Genomic DNA, 21,238 nt, shown 5'->3' with positions numbered 1-21,238 from the left:
CATAGGATTTTCATTTCAAAGATGTCTCATAGGCATTTGACATCACATGTTGTTTAGAGAAAGGGAATTAATTATTTGCTGAGTTATGTTAAGGAAAAAAAAATACAGAAAAGGTACAGGCTTGAAAGTGCTAAGAAAAAAATTAGTAAGGCTCTTTATCAGCTGTTTAATGGTGTGTTTTGTAACAGAAAATGAGAGGCTGTGATTAGAAAAGTTTGGAAAATATATTCTGAATACTAATTTTAGTAAGCTTTAGTATGCTTATTATTTTGAAATAAGCATGTAGCATCACAGTATTTTTTATGAATCTGTAACTAAAGGAAGTTAATAACTGTATAACTTGTTCACTTGGTGCGTTTACTTACTTCTATTAATTAAATGTACTTTGTATTGTGTGCCCCATTTATTACATTCTGTGTCATATTTGCTGTGACTGCTGGGGAAGGGTTATGATAAAGTCAGAGGCAATGAAGATGGGTCCTCATCTAACAGGTGCTCCACTCCCTTTGTTCTTTGTATACACATATTCAAATCACATAAGGCAGGGGACGGGATAGGACCTGTTAACTCATTGCTGATTTCCCTAGCAAATAAACCCGCAGCTGCAGGTCCAAGCCCTGGCTTAGTGCTGAGAAGGTGGCATTTGTGTGGGACAGGATGCTTTCATGGAGCCCTTTAGCCAACTTCTTTTGGGACTTACAGTGCAAAATATATTTTCTGCTTGTAGGTAAGATACAGTATGAATTATATTTGATTATCATTGTGGAAATGTGAATTGGTTCTATAAGATTTATATTTATAAATTTAAAGATATTTCTGTTGTATTGTCAGATGTTTGATTTCAGGAAGGTAGCCTAAATGCTTTTCATCAGATAGTGGCACCTTGTTTTATGAGTGAAGCTAAAGTTTTACCAGCTGAACAAAAATGAGTGCTATACATAATCTCTATGTAAAACTTGGCATTGATTAAATATTCATAGTCCACATGTAAAACATGGGTATTGATTAAATACATACTATTACATTTTATTGAGTAACATATACATTGTGCATTCGTTTTAACCAGTACGGCTGGACAGATTCTTAACCAATTATACAGAAGCTGTTACACACTTGTTTAAAAATTTATTGAGACAGCACCAATACATTATTTTTCACTTCTTTATTATTAATTTATATGTAATATCTAAATGTAATTGGTATTGAAACTAAATTAAGCTTTTAGTCAACTGAAGAATATCTCCCTATTAATAGTGCTATTGTTTGGTGTCTGGGTGCAGTTTTTGTACATGTGCATTTGTTATCCATGCAATGGATAAAAAATAGATGTTCTCTGTACTTTGATAGAAATATCCTGTGATCAGATGTTATAGATAAGCTTATTTCTACAAACTACTGTAATTACTTTTTTTCTATATTTAATTGTTTTTGTAAATGTCAACAGAGGAAATATGTAATATTACAAATCAAGTGCATCCTCTAATCTTTCATGTATAGGAACAACTTTTTTTTATCTTCTTTTTGAACCTCACAGTTCTAGCTTATTATAAAGTCACCTAGTTTCCTTGATTTCGGGCTCAATACTTTTTCAAGACTTTTGGCTTCATAATGATTGATATTTTATATGATGATTATTGGATCTCTTCTTTAAAAATGAAAAATATTTGGTTGATAAAAAACAGTGATTTTGTGCTTTATCTACTTTACCACTTTATTGGATATTTTTCATTAAAATCCTACAAGAGTTGTTGTCATTCAAGCAGAGTGCTTTGAGTACAGGTTTATTCATCAGGAAACTTTACATCCTTACCCAGGAAATGTGCTGCCCATACTTCATATCGTGATGAGAATCAGGTGCATTGCAGACATGACACAAAGGCCACTGAAGGCATTGACCTCAGCAAATAAAATTAAATCCTGTAACAAAGCTCAGTAGAACTTTTTCTTGGGCAAAAATCCCAATCCAGAGAAGAACATTCCCAAATTTTCCATTATATAAATGGAGGTATAGAAATTGCAGCTTTCCTGGACCATTACATCTGGGTTGTTTGGAGTTTTTTGTTCCATAAATGAACATACTTGTAAAAAGGGGGAAAAAAATATTTCACTGATCTAGTTACATTTTGCACCAAGTTCAGGAGAGCTGAAGGGCTAAATGAACACTCTGGTGAAAAGCAGGTAAGAATCCAAACTCACTTTCACAAGGAGATGTGCATGTTAAATACAGAGAATGCTAAAATCTCGCTAAGCAGGTTTCAGTTTATGCCATAAACTCAAAAGTTATGTCATAGTTTTTTATTGAAACTAAAACTGCAGCCCTTGTTTTATGTCAACAACAATTCTGTTGTGCTTGCTAATACTGGTGATAGTAATGTGAAATGGAAGCAAAGCACAGATCACTGAGCTCCAAATGGAGGTCGTTGTGGTACAACCCTTAGAATCATTATACAAAAGTTAGATCTTGGAATTTCATCATCTTGGGAAAAAAGTGTATTATATTTGTAAAGCGGTAGGGATAGGCTTGAATTTTATGGTATTTGGGCCTGAAAAATATGAATTTAGTTTGACACATTGGCTTGATTTTGCTAATAACTTCAATTCAAGGATTAGGCATAATAGTCTCCAGTTTAAATTAAAAATCAAAATTAGTCTAGTACAAGTGAATCATAGAACACTTTAGGTTGGGGAATACTCTAAAGAGTATCAAGTCCAGCCATAAACCTAACACTGCCAATTCCTTCAATAAAGCATGTTTCTGAGTGCCGCGTCTACACATCTTTGAAGTATCCCCAAGGAGGATGACTCTACCACTTCCCTGGGTGTCCCATTCTAATGCCTGACAACACTTTTGATGAAGAGGATAACCCTCTCAATAAAGAATATTCCAGACTGCAGAAGACATGATCCCTGCTAAGACCAGAATATTTCCATCACTCCTCCCATAAAACTTTTGCCTGTGACAGAGCACCATTATCTAATAACTTGCCCCAGTCTCAGCCTGCCTTCTCCCTTGCCCTACCAGCCATGGGGAAGCTCCTGTGGGATGTTGGCACTCCACAAAATACCCCAAGCAAAGCCAGAGAGACCAACAAGAACTGGAGTTATCCAAAGGCACTCCTGAAGGGGCTGAGGGGAAAATGAGGTTTCTGTCCTCACCACCTCTGGTTCCAGCTAAAAGATTTTCCTTAATTGCAGATCAAAATGTCTTTCCAAGACATTACACAGAGCCAATTTTCCCTGTAAATCAAGTGGAACAAAGTTAATTTGCAGTTTCTATTCCAACAGTTTTTAGTTGCTAAGAAAGTACATTTTCCAGCCCTGATTCTCTTTTCATTACTCTATTATGCTGTTACATTCCATCCTGGTCATCCCAGTTATCCTGGTGCTCACAAGGTTAGGTTATGCTAAGTTTTTGCACAAACAGATCTGTGAGAAATATTATTTGTTTTCCATATTTTATGATTGCATTGCTTCTTTTACTGGCATGTTGTCCAACAGTACAATCACTTATTGGCAGCTAAATAAACCCAAAAACTGAACACCTTTGTACATAAAGAATCAGTAAGTATATGGACAGATCTTTTAATTACAGATCTCTCTGTGTTTAAGAGATGTGTTTGACTTTATTCCAGTTGATCTAAAAATTTAAATGGGTGGTTATAAAATTGGTAGGTTATATGAAATAGATCTCTAGCATTAAATATTTCATGAAGGATTCTACTGCGGAGTTACTCTCTCTCTTTTTCAAGTGGACAACAGCAGTTTAAATCTGATTTGTACTGTAATGTTGTCAGGGAGCATGTTAATATCTGAGAAGCGTTAGAATAACCAACAAAATGCTTAATGTCCTGCTAACCAGAGTCTAGCAAGCCTGGAAGAGTTGTGCAGTGTTAGAAAATTGCAAGAATAACAGGCTACAAATACTGTTAAAAAGGGATAGGGGAGCAGGCTTCAGTTTGATGTGCATCATCTGTTTTAGGTTTTTCATCTAGGAAGTTAAGCATGTAAATATCTCTGTCCTATGTATCCTCCACTTAAGCCATTCCACATTTTTTCTACACTGTTCCTCTTTTTTTTTTTACCCTGTTCTCCTCCTATCTCAGCTGAACCCCAGCCAGTCCTCTGCAAATGAAAGTCCATGCAGCCTGAAGCCCTCTGCCTGCTTCCTCCTTAGCCCCATTAGTGGGGGCTTGCCAGACTTTCTGTCAAAGGATTTCACTGTCTTTTTGTATATTTCCCCGTTAGTATTCTACAGCGTTTTCCTTTGCCTTCCCTGCCATGCCCTCAGAAATGCTGTAAGCTATCTTTAGCTGAGTGTAATATTGCTCAGCTTTATGAAAAGGGAAGCCAGCCACAAAATTACTTTTTTGGGGTAGATTCTGTACAGCACTGCTGGCTTCCCAGGAGCCAGTCCACTCACACTCCAGAGTATCTCTGACATTAATTACTGGCATTACTGCTGCATCTGTAACCACCACTCCTTTTTCTGTCCCCACCCTCATCCTCAACAAGTTTGCTTTCCCATTACCTCATGGCAAACAACTGTGCACAAAAATTTGCTGCTTCTAACCCAAAAGACATGTACAGATACCACATTATGATACTGAATTGATTTTTTTTTTTCTGTCACATAACCAAGGAAATTAGACATAAATGAACCTTTAACAATTTCTGTCATAAAGAATAATTATATGAAAGTAGGGAATGTAAGAAATAAAGTTAACTCTGCATTATATTAATGAGCACAGTCACTTATTTTTCATACATTGCTCCTGCTCTTCCCTACCCATACAGCTCTTTCCAGATAGAAACACATTCCATGTACATCATCTGGGAAGTTACTTTTTCATTACAGGTATTTGTAAGCATGTCAAGAATCACAGAATCTCAGGTTTGAGGGACCTCAAGGATCATCAAGTCCAACCAAAAATGATCATTAGCAGGAAAAGAATAGATGGTGCACTTACGTTTCTTACTTATAAGAGGTTGCTTTTTTCCTAGAGTTTTTTTGCCTCTTGCATTGTGCTTTTTCGAAGAATTGAACACAAATCTGAGCAATCAAACCTGCAACTAGAGTCAATTGGAGTTGCATCTTGAACATACTAAAACTTTCTTATAAATATTGAAAAATCATACCCTTTATATTTTGAATTGGTCATCCAAAATGAGTCTGTATTTTTGCTGTTAATATTCTCTGGGCTTAAATTATTAATCTCTAACGTCCTATCAGTTAAAATGGTGTTGTGAGATCAGCTCATTAATGCCAATGTTCATTGCTGTTCTCATAAGTGCCGTGGCAAAGTTAATGTGAAAATCAATCATTTAGTTCCTAGACTAAAGCTTTAATAGTGTTTTATAAATATGTCTTAGGCCAGCACAAGGAAAAATTATTTTTAAAAGGTATGGGAAAGACAATGATTAACCAAGGAGTGGCCTTTTTGCACCGTAATAGAGACAGAATTCTTGGAAAACAGAATCAATCATGTGGCTGAAAATTTCACTTTTGTGCATATCGACAGCAAGGCTTAATTCTGGCAATCTCCTAAGACTGGAATGCTTGAATTTTGCAAGCTTTGTAATGTTTCTTGAATTTAATCTTACAGGTACAGAACAGTCAGCAATAATAATTATATATAGTTTTTGTCAGAATTCATGAAAGTGCTGCTTGTCAGATTTTCAGTCAGTTTCTCAGTATAACTGGCAGAGTACCTAAGAAGTCCAACCCAGAAAAAATCCTAAAAACTGAGTTTACAATCCAAGACTGTTAGGCAGTGTAAGACCTAGAAATACAAAATATTTTAAAGGGAAGATATTTTATACATTAAGGTAAATGTACACTATAAATACATATTTTGATCAAACTTTCAATACTAAAAGATCCTTTAGCTTTTTGTATAATACAAGGCTAGAGCTCTGTAGTTAGATGCAGCTTCATCAAGGTCAGTGAGCTCTTGCCCTTTCATACTTAAAATCTGAGTCATACTAAAAAAGAGTGAGTTTTAGCCTTGAAAGTTTTTTCACTGTAAGAATTTCTCATTTGAGTTTCCTGGGGTTTTCATTTGTGTTTTCGGTTTGTTTATTTGTTTGTTCTTCCATTTTTATGCAGGGATTTGTTCTGCCTTAAAACTGACAGTACCATCTCATACCATTCACGGTATTGAGGGGCAACCACTTCATCTTTCTGTTGACTACAATTTCAATGCTACAGCTTCTGAAATCCAGATAATTTGGCTTTTTGAGAGGTCTCAAAGTAATCCAAAATACTTGCTTGGCTCTGTAAATCAAAGAGTTGTTCCAGACTTGGAATACCAGCACAAGTTTACCCTTATACCACCAAATGCATCTTTGAGGATTGATCCATTGCATCTCAGTGATGAGGGCAATTACATCGTAAAAGTCAATGTCCGTGGAAATGGGACCATAGCAGCAAGTCAAAAGATTCAAGTAGCTGTTGATGGTAAGTTAGTAAAGGACAGTATCTTCATTTTGAAAATAAAATTACAATAGTTTCGAAGTCCTGGTTCTTAGTATCCAGTTACAATGGTTTCTCATAAAATGCAACCATACATGAATAAATGCAAACAATTAAGTTATGTTTTTTTCTACTGCTGCTGGAGGGAATACTAAAATATGTCATCTTTAAACAGAATTAATATATTAATTGATGCTTCTATATCATAAGTAAAAAACTGAAGAGGTATAGAAACATTTAAGATTATATTAGACAGACTTTTAAAAAATAAGATTTCATAAGTTTCTGCTGTGCTATCATGAGGATGCATTGAATTTCAAATAGTCTTTTGCCCTGAACAACTTTACCTCCTGAAACAAAGAGGAGCCATTGACTTTTGCTGGTGACTGTAGTCTGTAAAAGAAGCCCAGATCTGAATTCAGAAGTTTACTGAATTTCCCTCTTTAGACTCTGTTCTTTCTACTGGGGACTGGAAAAAAAATTGAAATGGGAAAAAAATTATCTAAAAGGATGACAAGGGGCTTCTATAATTTACGAATTATACAGAGGGAACCCTGTAACTGAAGGGCTTAGGGTTGGAAGGAATGAGATGAACGACATCTTGAGGTGGCAAAGTTGTAGCTGCCATTTAACTCCTAAACCCATCCCAATCTGCAGACATCCTCATGACAGATTGCCCAGATTTTAGTGATGCCCAGTGTGGGCAAAGCTGTGGGCAGTCATGCTGAGAGGTCACACATGGTGTGCAGTGTCATGCTTTGTGCTCTTTTCCTTTCTGTGGACTCAGTGATTTGTACATGAGGCAAGAGGCCATGGTACATATAACTGCAGCCTTTATCCTATTACCAGTAATATAAACAGCCTGGTTTTATTTATATCCCATAACAATTCTTACAGTCACCAGCTGAGAATATGACCTTCTTTTTTTAACCTTTGGCTACATTTAAGAGATAAAATTTGAAATATTAGTAATTTCCAGGGAGAATGATGATTGCTATTTGAATCATCTTGACCATGGAGACTGTAATATAATGGCTTGTCACTTTAACAACTCTTCATATCTCTTTATTTTACAGTTCCAGTCACAAAGCCAGATGTACATACTGAACCATCTTCAGGAGTAGTGGAGTATGTAGGGAATATTACCCTAAAATGTACTGTGGATAGAGGTACAAGGGTAGCTTACCAGTGGATGAAAAATGGGAAGCGTCTTCATGCTGGCCCTAATTATACCTTTTCATCAAACAATGCCACACTTCTAATTGTACCTGTAGTGAAAGAAGACATTGGGAATTACAGCTGTCTGGTATCTAACCCTGTCAGTGCAATGGAAAGTGAGATAATTGCACCAACCATATATTGTGAGTATATGAAATATTCATTATTATCTTTGTATGAATGATTTTGCTGGAAGGAGTGCCTCCAAATATGAAAACAGGCAGAAAACAGTGGAGTCAACATTGTATGTGAGCTTGCATTCAAAATGAGCTTGTTTGCAATAGCTCTAACTTTAGACAGGATAATAAAATTATTCAGTGTTGTGTAGTTGTGAAGATCAGTCTCAACTGCAGAATTCAAATAGAAACTTCAAAATTTCCACAGATGTCTTGAGATGTGACTCAAAGGGGAAAAAATAATGAGATCGTTATACATGAAAATGTTGTTATAAATGAAGATACCAAATAGTATCAAAAAGCTAAGCACAGGAAGTACCAGGCTGAAGGACTGGTATTAATGGGTTTCCTCAAGATATTTCAAGTCCTATCTTTTTCCATACTTCCATTAATGGCGCCAGAAAAAAGATAGGGAGTATCTCAATGAAGTTCATTCATGACATTAAATAGGAGAACTGAATGACTTTGACAGAGTAATGGAACTGGGATGAGATTTGCTAGCAATGAAATAAATGGGCATGCCCTTTCAGAGAATAAAAAACATGAATTTCTGCTGATAAGATTGAGATTGATTAGAAAATAATCAAGGCAGTGAGCCTAGGTGATTGAGCTATCACAAGATATCTATGAACTGGCAGTGTGATTCAGGCATGAGAAAGACGTATTTAATTCTGGAGGAGTGAGAAAGGTATTTCCAACAAGGAAACAAGGGGAATGCTAATGGCACACAAAAGATAACACCACATGTGCAATCATTCATGTAGTCCCTGCAGATCCCAGAAAGCTGATCTTGAACTGGAAAGAAAGACAGACAGGAATGGAGAAGAGAAGCGGAGACCTCAGTCAGGCTTAGCAAAATTAGAACTGAAAGAAATTATTGCATTCCATATCAAATGGGAAATGTGAGGGAGTAAGAAGAGTTGCATCAAGTCCATTTTTGACAGAAGAAAAAACCATAAGGTAGCCAGGTATTTTGACTGGAAATGAAGGCACCTGAGAAACTAATTGAGTTAGAGGAAACAAAAGATTGATTTAATCACCATTCAACAATTATACAATAAATCTTAGCACCTTCTCATTTTGGTCCATGTCAGGAATTCCCAGAGCCTCCTCAGTTTTCAAGTAGCACATGCTACACATATGTCACCTGACATGCTCTAATCCTCATGTCCTCGGGGGTTGAAGTATCCTTCTCAAAGGAGAACTGAAATTTGAAAGGCCAGGACCTACTTTGCCACCAGTCCTATTCAGCCAGTTTACCCAGTGGCCCAGTCTGGAAGGGACACTGCAAGGACTGGAACTGAATTCCTGTCCAGCCAAGGGCTGGTACTCATTCCTGCTTTCTCCAGGCTCTGGCAGCTGGCAGCTGGTAGGCAGCCCCTGCTCAAGTTGTTACCATTGCACCGCCAACATATTCAGGACCTACATCTCTTACATCTCTACCTCTTATATTTTCCTCCTCCGCCTTTCATCTCCTTTCATCTCTGATTGTCTATTCTGCTAGTTTTTGGGGTTTTTTTGTTATAACTTGGAAGAATTAATTGGATATGGGGATGACTTGCATCTGAAGTATGGGGGGAGGAGGTGTCTCTAGACTGCATCAGGAGAAGAGAAAAAGACTGCCTAAATTAGCAAAGATTAACAAGGACATTGTTAGATATTAACTGATACAAGCTTATGTGTAGCTTATAAAATTGACAGCAGTGCAGACTTGAAGATGAAGAAGCAGCTGCAAAGAGTCCTAAACAGGGCAAATATTAATTGAGCTTCCATCTCATTAGACAGAGGAATCATGATAAATAAGGAAATATTAGCACTGATAGAGCTTTAATTTATTATTACTGTAATTAAAAAAAAAATCAATCACATTCTTTCCTCAAGGTAGCACATTTTTATATGCCTGCTTTTGTAAAGTCACAATCTCAGCTCACTTACGTGCTTAAAGTGCTAAGAACGAAAGCTGAAGGTGTATGAACGCAGCTCCTCTACTGCATTTCTCACTTTAATGAGCTGTGAATTGGCCTTACAGAGGTCTGTCTTCAAAGAGTATATAGAACTTAGGACACTGTATCCAGCCTGAGATCCCCTTCCCATACAATGAAGTCAGGTCAGGCTAGAAAAACATCTGCCACCCTTGCTACCTTTCAGACAGCTCTGTTGCACAGCCCATATGAGATTTGAATTTCTGACCTGTTATACATCTGATTGTCTCCAAAGCACTGATGGAACTCACAGGTGTCTGGAACATCTGCTCTGACAATGTGTGCCCTTCAGTCCCAGCTCTGTTACTGCTTCCCCCCTTCTTCCTCATCAATTACACACATTTTTCAGCAAATTTGAAAAATCTTTCTAAGTTCTAAGCTAGAAAGCTGGATTTGACCTACTTTTTACTAGAGTTTTAAAATCTTAAAGTTAGTTAAGTGTCCACATTTCTTGAATCTTTTGCTGTTTAAATGGTTGTGATCTTTATCAAAAACCTTGAGATTCACTTTTTCTCCATGCATGTAAATATTATTGTATATGCATTTTCTGAATGTCCTTGATCAGAACTGAGGACTTGCTTTGTCCATAATATAAAATCTGAAAAAAGGTATTAAGAGCAAACAATGCAATGCTGAAAGACTTCAAATACCTGTGGTATTCTTTACATCCAAGTCAGTGATGGGAGTTGGGGTCTTACTTCCTGAGCTATATGAAGTCACCTAATTTGGTTCAACCTCTGCCTGCAGAAGCACTTTGTCTCCCAGCTCCCAGTTGTCAATAACAATCCAGAACAGGCCCTGAGATCTCTCTCTGCCATATGTCATTGCTGTGGGGGAGTTGCTGGAGATGATAAAGAAAAGGTCACTCACGGTAAATACCTGCCATCTGCTTGGAAACTGTAACAGTCTCGTAGTGATGGGAGCAATTGGAAATATTCCCATGGAGCAGTAAATTGTTACTCAGAAAGATTGATTTATTATTTTACACGTCATTTAGTTAACTGGTTTTACTGAGACAAGAGGCAGTTTTCTGTAGAGAACAATACTTGAAAGGGAAAATAGAGCTGAGGGATCCATGAAGGCTATCATTGTGGGTTGTTGCTGAGTATGAAAAGTGGTTTTTAATTAATGTCTTATTAATATTATCCTGCTTCTCCATTAGTTACGATGATAATGCATCCTGGAACATGGCTATTGCAGTCATGTGACTCAGAAACAAATTATTTCAAGACTGGAAGAAGCTGCTGTCTTGTAGGCTGCAGCAGACACTGTTGTACTGTGTTGATGGAGTTGAACTCAGCAGACTAAGTGGGATTTTCTTCCTCAAGTCTTCCAAAAGCTAGAATATGCTTACTAGTAGTGAGAGAATGGCTAATTTCCTACTTTTCAGAATCATCCTTGAAGCTGTGTATAACTGTCAGTTACTCATTGTTTAGGGACCTTGATGTACGGGATGCCTAGGAGAGGCAAAACATTGCTCCAGGCAAAGCAGAAGGGTTACCCAATCTTTGTGTTGGCTTCAGCAAAAAATACCACTTTTCAGATTTTGTCAGGATTTGGCTATTTCTTAAGATAACCCCTCTGTTTTTTAACAACTTACTTCCCCAGCCAGTGTGTGTCAGTGTTTATATAATGATTTCTTTCAACTTGCAGTTTCCATTAAAATATAGTTCTCGGTGTTATCTCTTTATGCTGCACAGTTATGATACTGATAGAAAAGCAGAACTCATTTCCGATTCTGTTGCAGACTGTGGCAACCACCAACCACAGTGAGGAGAGCATGGAAACCAGTCAACTATTCTTACCAATAATCTCTGTTAACACATAGCAAAGTCATATTATCCATGAAAGTAAAAGCTAATTTTCCTAAGAAGGGAGAATTGGATTGGAAGAACCACTAAATTGCTCTGAAAAGTAAAAAAAGTATGTTCCTGCCTATACATATTTTGTGAGGGGCTTTAACTCATTTATGAAAAATGTCAAAGGCCAGTACATCCCTTCGTCTTTCAGATCTGAAAAAAGGGGGAAGTAAACACCTATAAGAGGTGAGCCCCTGTGAAAAGCTTCCCTCCCACAGAAACATGCAGCCCGAGTGAGGCCAGCCAAGCCAAAACAGTGGGGTATAGGTCTGTACTTCACAGAAATGGTCATTACAGGGTCAGCTGGCTCTTGGAGACAATAAAGCAAGTGACTCCGGAACTGCAGAGCCTGTGAGGAAGCAGCCCAGCATCTAGAACTTAAAGAAAAGCCATGATTCTTCAGAGTAGCCACTGCAATGTAGGTGGAAGCAGCACTAATTCATGCTGGAGTGATTTGTCTTGCATTTCCCAAGAAAATATTATGCATGATGTTGGCCATTCCTGAAAATGAGACTGCAAAAAGCTTACCACTAGGAAATGAGTAGAGAAAATTAAAAGATTGACAAGTTTATGTTGTGAAATACAGATGTTTAGTTAAAAGTAGATTAAACTGAGGTCATATGTGGTGGTCTATAGTCTCTTGTCTAAGCCTGAACAAACAGAAAAAAACACAGAGGCCCACACAAAATGGCCTGATCTGTGCTGTGTGCTAGTGGCTTAGGTGTTCTTGAAGAATAAATGAGTCTCATAAAAAAAGGCAAACAGTAAATAAGAAGTATTAGAGAAGTATTAGAAAATGTTCTAACATGGTCCTGATTTTCATGGTGGGAAATAAAGTCTGAAATATATAAGTGTGCAGCTTCACGTAGCAGGGATTTTCCCATTCAAACCCAGCTACATTATCTTAATTCTTCCAGACAACCACAGGAAGGTGGATATTTTACTAGATTCCACTGTCTGCAATGGGCACAGTACTGTGCCTGTTTTGTGCTACACCATTCTGTATGAGGCAGCTTTACTGATCTTCAGGGATCCTACCAAAAGGATACTCTGCATATTTTCTTCTTTTGCTCTGTCATATTACGTCTGTGCATTTTTGATTATTCATGCAAGTCCTCAGGGAATTAATAACATTAAAATTATTAGGGGTTTTTAGTTTTGTTTTTTTAAACTAGAAAAAGTTATTTAATAAGACACACTTCAATAATTATATTCTCTACATAAATTTGTATACTTCAATAACTGCAAAAATAATTTTAACCTGTAAAGATATAAAAGCTCCAATGATCTGAAATGTTCTAGTCAAAACAGCATGACAAATATTTTTATATTTAAGTATATTGTTTCCCTTCTCATTTTCCTATTCAGGTTGCACTAAAAATACTCATCTGCTCAATTTTTTGAGTAATGAACTCAAGACTATAGAACAACATATGCTTCTTCTAATTATATTCAGAAAAACAACTTTCAGCACAAGAACTTGCTCTTGAAAAAGGCCTAATTATAGTAGTAATTATTTAAGTATTTTAAATTATTTAATTATTTAAGGTATTATTTAGTAGTACAAACCTACTAAAATAGGGGGAAAGTTAAAGTTTATTCTAGCAGTCATTTATGGAAAAAAATTTCTGCATTCATCTAAGACACACCCCACTCAATATTATACCTGTAATTTAGTTCCCTAAATAATTTTTATACTGTAAATTACTGCACTGAAGGTAACATTACAAGGCCAATTTGTTTACTTTTAAATTTGTAGGGAAATTACTTATGCCAGTAAGTTTGGCATCAAATATGCTCCTAAAGAAGACATGCTCCTTTACTTCATAGAAATCCAACTGATTTCAGTTTTCATTCTTTTTATCATGCTGAGAAATACATAGACCCATCTGTTTTCCTTAAACAGCAATTAGACCACTATTAAGTGGTGTAGCCTGAGCTAAGCCTAGCACAGACCCAGTTACTGAACTGAAAGCCTTTTCATTGGAGTGACTGAATGCCAGCCATTCTAAAGGCTAGTCTAACTTAAATATTCTAACTTTAGAGATGCATGTCTGATTAGTTTTTAATTATATACTTTGATTTTCATTTTCTCACTGTATTTCTCTTTTTTTTCCCAATGCAGATGGACCTTATGGACTAAGAGTCAAATCAGACAAAGGTCTGAATATAGGGGCCGTGTTTACAGTTGACGTGGGGGAAGTTGTACTGTTTGACTGCTCAGCAGATTCAAATCCACCAAATACTTATTCATGGATTCAAAGGGATGACAATACCACTCAAGTAATCAAATATGGACCCCATCTGGAAGTTGTATCTGATAAAGTGGCCCAGAAGACAATGGATTACATGTGCTGTGCTTTCAACAACGTGACTGGAAAACGAGATGAAACTCGCTTCACTGTTGTCATTACATCTGTAGGTAAGAATGTAACTTTATTGCTGTAAAGTGTAACATCTGAGTGGATGCCCCCAAAAAAGGAAGTCTTTCTTAGAATATGTATTGAAATTTAGGCCTTGCTAAGAATATAGTAAAGGGGCTTTTGGACATTTTGTGGGATAAAGGTTTTACTTGCTGTATGACACAGCTTGGAACACAATCCACTAAGACACTGAAGTTTTGTGAGATTTTATTACAATGTTCATGTAAATTATTTCCTTGTCATAGTTATGAATCTCTGGATTGATTGCTGGGTTCTGAAGAACACATACCTTCATTGCTCATACAGTATAACCTCAGCTCCTGTATGATTGTGTTCAATAGCAACAAAGCAGTTTTTGAGAAAATCTCCAGAAGCATAGAGCAAAGAACAAGATATCAAGGAAGTCTGATGTCTCTTCTCAATACAGATGGATACAAGTATTTCCAGATAAGGGACATATGCTATTAATGTTGAACAAGCAGGACTAGATTGCCTGTTAGAAAATTTAACAAAGCAATTTCACGTGGGCTGAGCAAAGAGCTGACAAATTTGTTTGTCTGGTAAACAAGATATGTCCATGATTCAGGCTACTCACTGATTCATCATGAATCCAGGGCTTTCAGTATGCTGGGAGGAAGATGGGTTTCAATTTCATAGTAAGAATGCTGCACTGAAAAACTAAATATTGTGGTTAGTAGTGAAAGAAAATGCAACCAGAACTACATATTTATAGAAATAAACATGACATTTCTCCAGGAAGTTCATGTAAGATATGATATTCAGCTGAGATTTCCTTTCAAAGGCCAGAAAGAAGACTCCACAGCTTCATGGTTGGTTGCACTTAAAATAATAGATTTCCTAATTACAAATATTTTACTTACATCTTATTAAAATATTTTATCCTGTGTATTTAAAAATAGAAAAATATATTTTTCCCTCTCAGGAGCCATTTTCTTTTTCATGAGTGTTTATTCAAATATCACTAAATAGAAATGTCAAGGCTACACCTTGCAGAGCAGCACTGACTGATTCTAAGAGGTACGAATTCACACACAATTCATTCTCAGCAATGCTGCTCAGGCTAAATTCTCATTGCAAGTGAATAAACATACTAACCAAAGACTATGAGAATTGTCCATATTCCTTTTCCTTACCCTCATAATCCCAGATACAGAGCCTGGACTATGGCATTCAAAATACCAGAAACTCCATTTGCAGTATCAGCAGGAATTCTGATGTTTCGGAAGACCTTACACAACTTCCCCGTGGGACAGAAACTCACCTATATGGTGCTACAGACAGCTGCCTAATTAATCCTAAAAATTATCTACAAAACAATTATTTTAATAATTTACAATTATATCAATAGTTGCATTAAGTTGTTACCCATTTTCAGCCAAGATTCTAAAATAAGATGAGGTATCTCATGTACACCAGTCATTGCTCAGTTTTCAAGGTTAGCTTGAGTGTGTTAAATGCATGCAAAGAGCATGTCTTTGTTTTCTGCACTGATATATCTATGGAGATGTGATTTGTTGAGTCTACATTTGAAATTACTCACTTTAAGGAACAATTTTAAGGACTCATCTGATTCTCCAGCATTTGGGCGGGCTTTTTCTTCCTAAAGAAAGCAGTACACTGAAGGACTACTAAAAAAATTGGTGAAATTGCAGTGGTTTAGTTTCCCATATCTCTAGGACACATCTGTCTAGAAATCCTGATATTTAATCTTCATGAAAACCACTGCACATGTAGCCAGCACAATGCCAGTGAATTACAGAGAGGCGTAAGTAGATGTAAGGAGCCCTCTGCACAGGAGTTCATTGACTACTGGAAACACATCCAGCTAAATAATATACATTTTAATTGTTCTAACAAATCTGACATTAGTAAATATGCAACATTTATTTACCTGTATGGATTGTGACTTGTCCTTTAATTACATGAATTCTGCACAATTCAGAGCAAAAGGAGGAAATTAAGAGTGCACAAGTAAATACGTCTGGTATTTCCTAACCTTCACATTCTTGTCTTTGTAAATTCATTACAAATGTTTTCCATGTGCTTCTAGGTATGTAATTATATGCAATTTGTGTATGTGTTGTATCAGAAAATGCTGCTGGAAAAGTCCTGCTAATTCATAGCCCAGCAAAAGACTTGAGCAAATGAAAGAAATATTTTGAATATATTTAGAAATGAATACAAACCACATGGTGGAGTCCCCATCCATGGAGGTGTTTAAGGAAAGACTGGACATAGAACTTAATGCCATGTTGATCTTTGATCATAGGTTAGACTTAATGGTCTTAGAGGTCTTTTCCAGCCTAACTGACTCTGTGATTCTGTGATAATTTATTGGTTTCAGATGTGGTTTGATAAATAACCAGACTGTCAATGATCTAAAAATCTTTACAAAAAGTCTAATGGATCTTTTGTCTTCTCCTACTTTATAGCTCAAAACTACTAGGAGGATTTCCCTCCAATCTAGCACAAGTTGCTCTCTCACCCTCTTTTTTTGGTAGTTCAGTGTCTCTATACCTCAAGTTATAATATGCATTTTCTTTTTTTTGATGCTGTAATTTGTGACTTACATTTACTGACTTCCATTTAGCTCTAGACACTAATCTGCCTGGAAATCTTTTCTGATATGCATGTCATTGCTTTTTCAGTTCAGGAAATCTGTGGGGGAAAATAAATATTACCCATTCACAAGACCCAAATTTTGCACCTGTTTTATATCTCTATGCAGGTTTACTAGTTTTAGAATAATTTTTAAATATACATTTTTCAGTGTCGTTGTAGCACATTGTAAAGAACAAGGAACTAAATCCAGTACTCATCTTCTTTGTCACAGGGTTGGAAAAGCTGGCCCAGAAAGGAAAATCTTTGTCTTCTCTTGCAGTAATAACAGGAATTTCATTATTTTTGATCCTAGCTATGGCCTTTTTATTCCTATGGAAAAGATATCAGCCACATAAAGGTATGTAAAAGCTAAGCAAAGTCTGGCTCTTCTTTTGGACCATTGGAGCAAAAAGAATAATTTTTTTTTTCTTCTTTTCAGTGATACAACAGAAGCTACAGAGCAGGTAGAAAAACAATTCATCTTACTTCTAAAAGTACTTTCCATCCAGAGAATTGCATTTTATCATATTCATTTTCTTTCCTTGGCTTATGACAGCAAACTGAGAACCATGTTTATGTTTTCTAGGGCAGAGGCTGATTACAGGAAGGCACAGGCATTTTCAGGTAATGCTAATGAAATAAGTGTGAGCATAATGTCAAAGTCCATTTCTGAAAAAGAAAAATAGCATCACAAAATACAGAAAAAAAGTAAAAGGAAAGGAAGAAAAGAGTGCTTTTATGTTGGGTTGCACACCTCTATGATAGCTTAATTAAGATAAGACCTAAATGAGAAGTCAGCATGGATTTAGCTCATGCCTGCAGCTCATAGCAGTATGTACTTTTGTCTTGAATTCTACCTATTAATCCCATGGGATTGGAATACCTGTATTCCACTGTTGTCACCAATATGACTTAAATCAGTGTTATTGTGGGATAGCAATAAGAGGTGATAGACCATGGGAGGATTGCAACTGAAAATGTTCATGGCATCAGTTGTTATCAAAATAATGAGTTAATGACTTAATGACATGAGTTAATTGCAATATACCTATATAACCTTCTATCATATTCTGTACTACCTTTCTCTGTGTTATCAGGACTCACAGTGGTTTTTTTTTTCCACTGCCTCTTTTCCCTTCACAATACTTCCCACCTGATCCTAGGCAGGAGATGCTAGAGACCAGCCATCCTTTGGAAGGAGATCACTTTTATTCCCATTCCTTTCTACCAAAGCATCAGAGCAGACCATAAACTGCTACATGCACAAGTAGAGAGAAGTATATAAAGCTTAGGAAAGTAGGACATTCACTTGAGCACAGAGGGTCCATCAAAGTCATAGCAAAGAATAGAAATCCATCATTGTTTTTAGTGCTGCAGCCTTTGATGTGGAATATTGCCCAAGAGACAACCAAGAGCCTCACATCTCCTGGACAGTGGGAGGGTAGACTAACTACACCTAAATACACAAGCTGTATCTGAAGTCCCAAATAATAATAATAGTGTGGCATCTCTAGGTACCATGTTCCCTTTTATTATTCTCAGAATTGTAAAACATTCAGGTGGTACTGCTTCACTGCACTGTGGATGTGCTGAGTTTATTTATTCAGCCTCTTTTCTATGGGAAATGAAAGTGAATTGGTCATTTTAGCCTTCCAGAATAGAGAGTATGAATGTCTCTACCAAAATTGTTGCTGAGGTTAGCAAGAGGCTCCACACTTGGTATAAGGTGTGGGAGATCACCAAGTAACGTGCACACCAGCTCTGCAGCTGTCCTGCCTCACTCCACACCAGTGTAGGAGCTCAGCAGGGAAGTGGTACAAAGCAGATCACATAAGTAGTATTCGGGTGTTTTAAAAATTAGGGCAAAATATCTTGTCAGTCATTATTTTCCAGGTTCATATTAACATCTCTTTTTTAAAATCTTTGTTCTAACTTTAGGACATGAAAGTGCTTTGGATGATTTTGGGATATATGAGTTCATCACTTTTCCAGATCTTACCAGTGGCTCTAGGGTACGTGATCTTACATCATAAACAGACAGTTTCTCTTCTATTTTTCTAGGTATACTACATATCTGTACCAGAATCCTTCTGTAGGTTTGCTTCTGTTGCTTTTTACTGATGTCTGTATGACACTGTATTCATGGCTATTGGTCACCCAGTACTTGCTCTTTCTTTCCTGTGTTATTAGTTCAGTGCTTCGTAATTAACATAGTGGAGTAAGGAATAATTAAGCTCTAAAGACAGCAATCTCCATTCAACTACCCTATATTGAAAGAATATTAAAAGAATATTAGTAATGTTGGGTAGCTAAATAGCACTGAACCACCTGTGTCAGACAGGCAAGTTACTGTTGTGATGCCATTTTCTCCCTTGACCCTAATATTTCTGCTCATGCAACATTCAGCCCTGGCAGTGCCGAAAAGTGTCAGGGGGTTATTTAAAGTGTAAATATAAGATAAGTCTCAGCTGTATTTTACAAAATTTATTTGGTTGGTTTCATGTATTGTAGGGTAGGAGTTAAGCATAGGAATTTTGCCAGCAGAAAAGAAATCCTGCAACATTTGCTGCTTCCTTGCATTGTGTCTTTTCTGACATTACTGCATAGCAGTTTGAGACCATTCTGATATGGTGTAAAGGGACAAAAAAAAAAATCAGAAACAGGGCCACAAAATTTAGGGACAATGGTAAAACTGGGAGGAAAGAGAATAAAGACTTTGCCTTTGCTAGGGAAAATTGCCAGCAATGTAATCTTGTAACTTTGGAGAGCATCAATCTGGTCAGGTAAGGGAGAGCTCTTAAAGCATAGTCACAGTGTCACATTGTCACACCTAATTTGTTTTTTATGATTAGTACTCATAATACATGATGTCAAAAAACAGTCACAGATTAATTTATCTTCTCTGATGGAGTTAGATGTTTGAAATATGCATTTATAGGGCTAAAGTGCTACTGCAAATGTTAGTGGAGAGGACAGGCTTTTACAGCAGCAGAGATAAAAGACTTTTTAAAAACAGAGCAACTGAACTGCTTCTTTAACAGTTTGTGCCAGTAAGAGGCTTATTAAGTTTAGAGATCAGGCCCTAGATCATTACAGCCTTAAGCATACTGCGATATTATACTAAAGAGGGTATATTTAGATTAAACAAAATCTTTACTTGTAAGGATGGTGAGGCAACTGAAAGTTGCCTCAGTTGCAGATGCCCCATCCCTGGAAGTGTTCAGAGTCAGATTGGACTGTGAGCAATCTGGTCTAGTGAAAGATGTCCCTGACTATGGCAGAGGGGTTGGAATTGGATAATCTTTAGGGACTTCCAAACCAAACCTTCTATATCCCTTAAGCTGATAATATCACAGTATCACATTTTTGCAGGATCAGGGCCTTAGCAGGTCAGAAGGGAGAGAGCAGTGACAAGAACAACAGGACGGATGTACAAGCAATGAAATGTACTATAATTTCCAGTAAAATTTTAAGAAACAGGAGAAACTCCACTCATTTATGTTCAGCTATTCAAATGTATAACACTGCAGGTAAAGTCAGCATTAGATCCACTGATTCATTTTAGTCAGCAGAGAAAGGGGAAAATAAGAAGGTGGAGATAATGAAGAACTGGAGGTTAGGTATATGCAGAAAGAGTGGTAATTCCTTATGGATGTAGAGTCTAGGTAAATCTGTTGTCATGACATGAGAGGAAATTAATATACTTAACATGCTGAACCATTAATATTACTTGATTCATGGAAATTCCATGCATTTCTCTCTCTTTGACAGGCTGATGGGAATTTTATGCTGAACCCAAGCCCAGAATATTTACTGCTTTTTTACCGTCTGTTCTCCTGCTTTTCCCTTTAGTAAATGTTTCTTTCTTGTCTTGTGGTACCTTAATATAAAGTATTTGCTGTATTAAATGCAAAAGCTGCATCCTAAATCTTTTAAGGGGCTAAATGAATTTAAAACTAATACTTGTCTTACTATTAATGTAACAAGAACTTACTCAAAATGAAATGCAAACTAGAAGAGATTACCTGTTCAATCCACAATCAAAACTTCGTAAAAAGTTTAAAAAACTACAAGTTACATTAACAGTTTAATTTCTGTTGAATCTTTTCATATTTGTACTTACAGTAGGAATATGCTTTGTTGGTTTTAGGTTTCAAGTCAATCTGTTCCTGGCCCTGACTTTGTCGCAGGCCAGGATATGCTAAGTACGGTTTATGAAGTTATTCAGCACATTCCTGAGCAGCCAGAACAAGACCACCAAGAGTAAGTTACAGACTGTGCTCACTCACATGGTAACTCAAAGACAAATACTTTTGCATCCAGAACAATTTACATTTTGGTAGCTGTTTTTTGATTCCACTGAGAGGATTATGGAAGGAAAGATATAAACTACCTTAATTCCTCCACCATTTCCTAGCCAACCCCCCACTTTTCCTCAAGGCTCTAGTCTGTTGTTTCATTACACCAGTTTTGTTAAAGTGTAAAA

General features: G+C 36.7%; 1 protein-coding gene across 1 annotated transcript; it reads left to right on the top strand.

Moving 5' to 3' along the window:
• The first annotated feature begins 657 nt into the window (after window positions 1-657).
• On the top strand, window positions 658-21,019 carry HEPACAM2 (HEPACAM family member 2). Its single transcript, XM_053987028.1, has 9 exons — window positions 658-727; window positions 6,107-6,457; window positions 7,549-7,833; window positions 13,833-14,129; window positions 16,985-17,110; window positions 17,192-17,216; window positions 17,339-17,376; window positions 18,691-18,764; window positions 20,903-21,019. Exons 1-9 carry the CDS (start codon window positions 658-660, stop codon window positions 21,017-21,019), a joined length of 1,383 nt encoding a protein of 460 aa, XP_053843003.1.
• Window positions 21,020-21,238: the final 219 nt, after the last annotated feature.

This window comes from Vidua macroura, chromosome 1, assembly GCF_024509145.1.
Source record: "Vidua macroura isolate BioBank_ID:100142 chromosome 1, ASM2450914v1, whole genome shotgun sequence".
NCBI classification, from domain to species: Eukaryota; Metazoa; Chordata; class Aves; order Passeriformes; family Viduidae; genus Vidua; species Vidua macroura.
The sequence above is the reverse complement of the archived record's forward strand: the minus strand, read 5'-3'. Positions and strand labels throughout refer to the sequence as shown.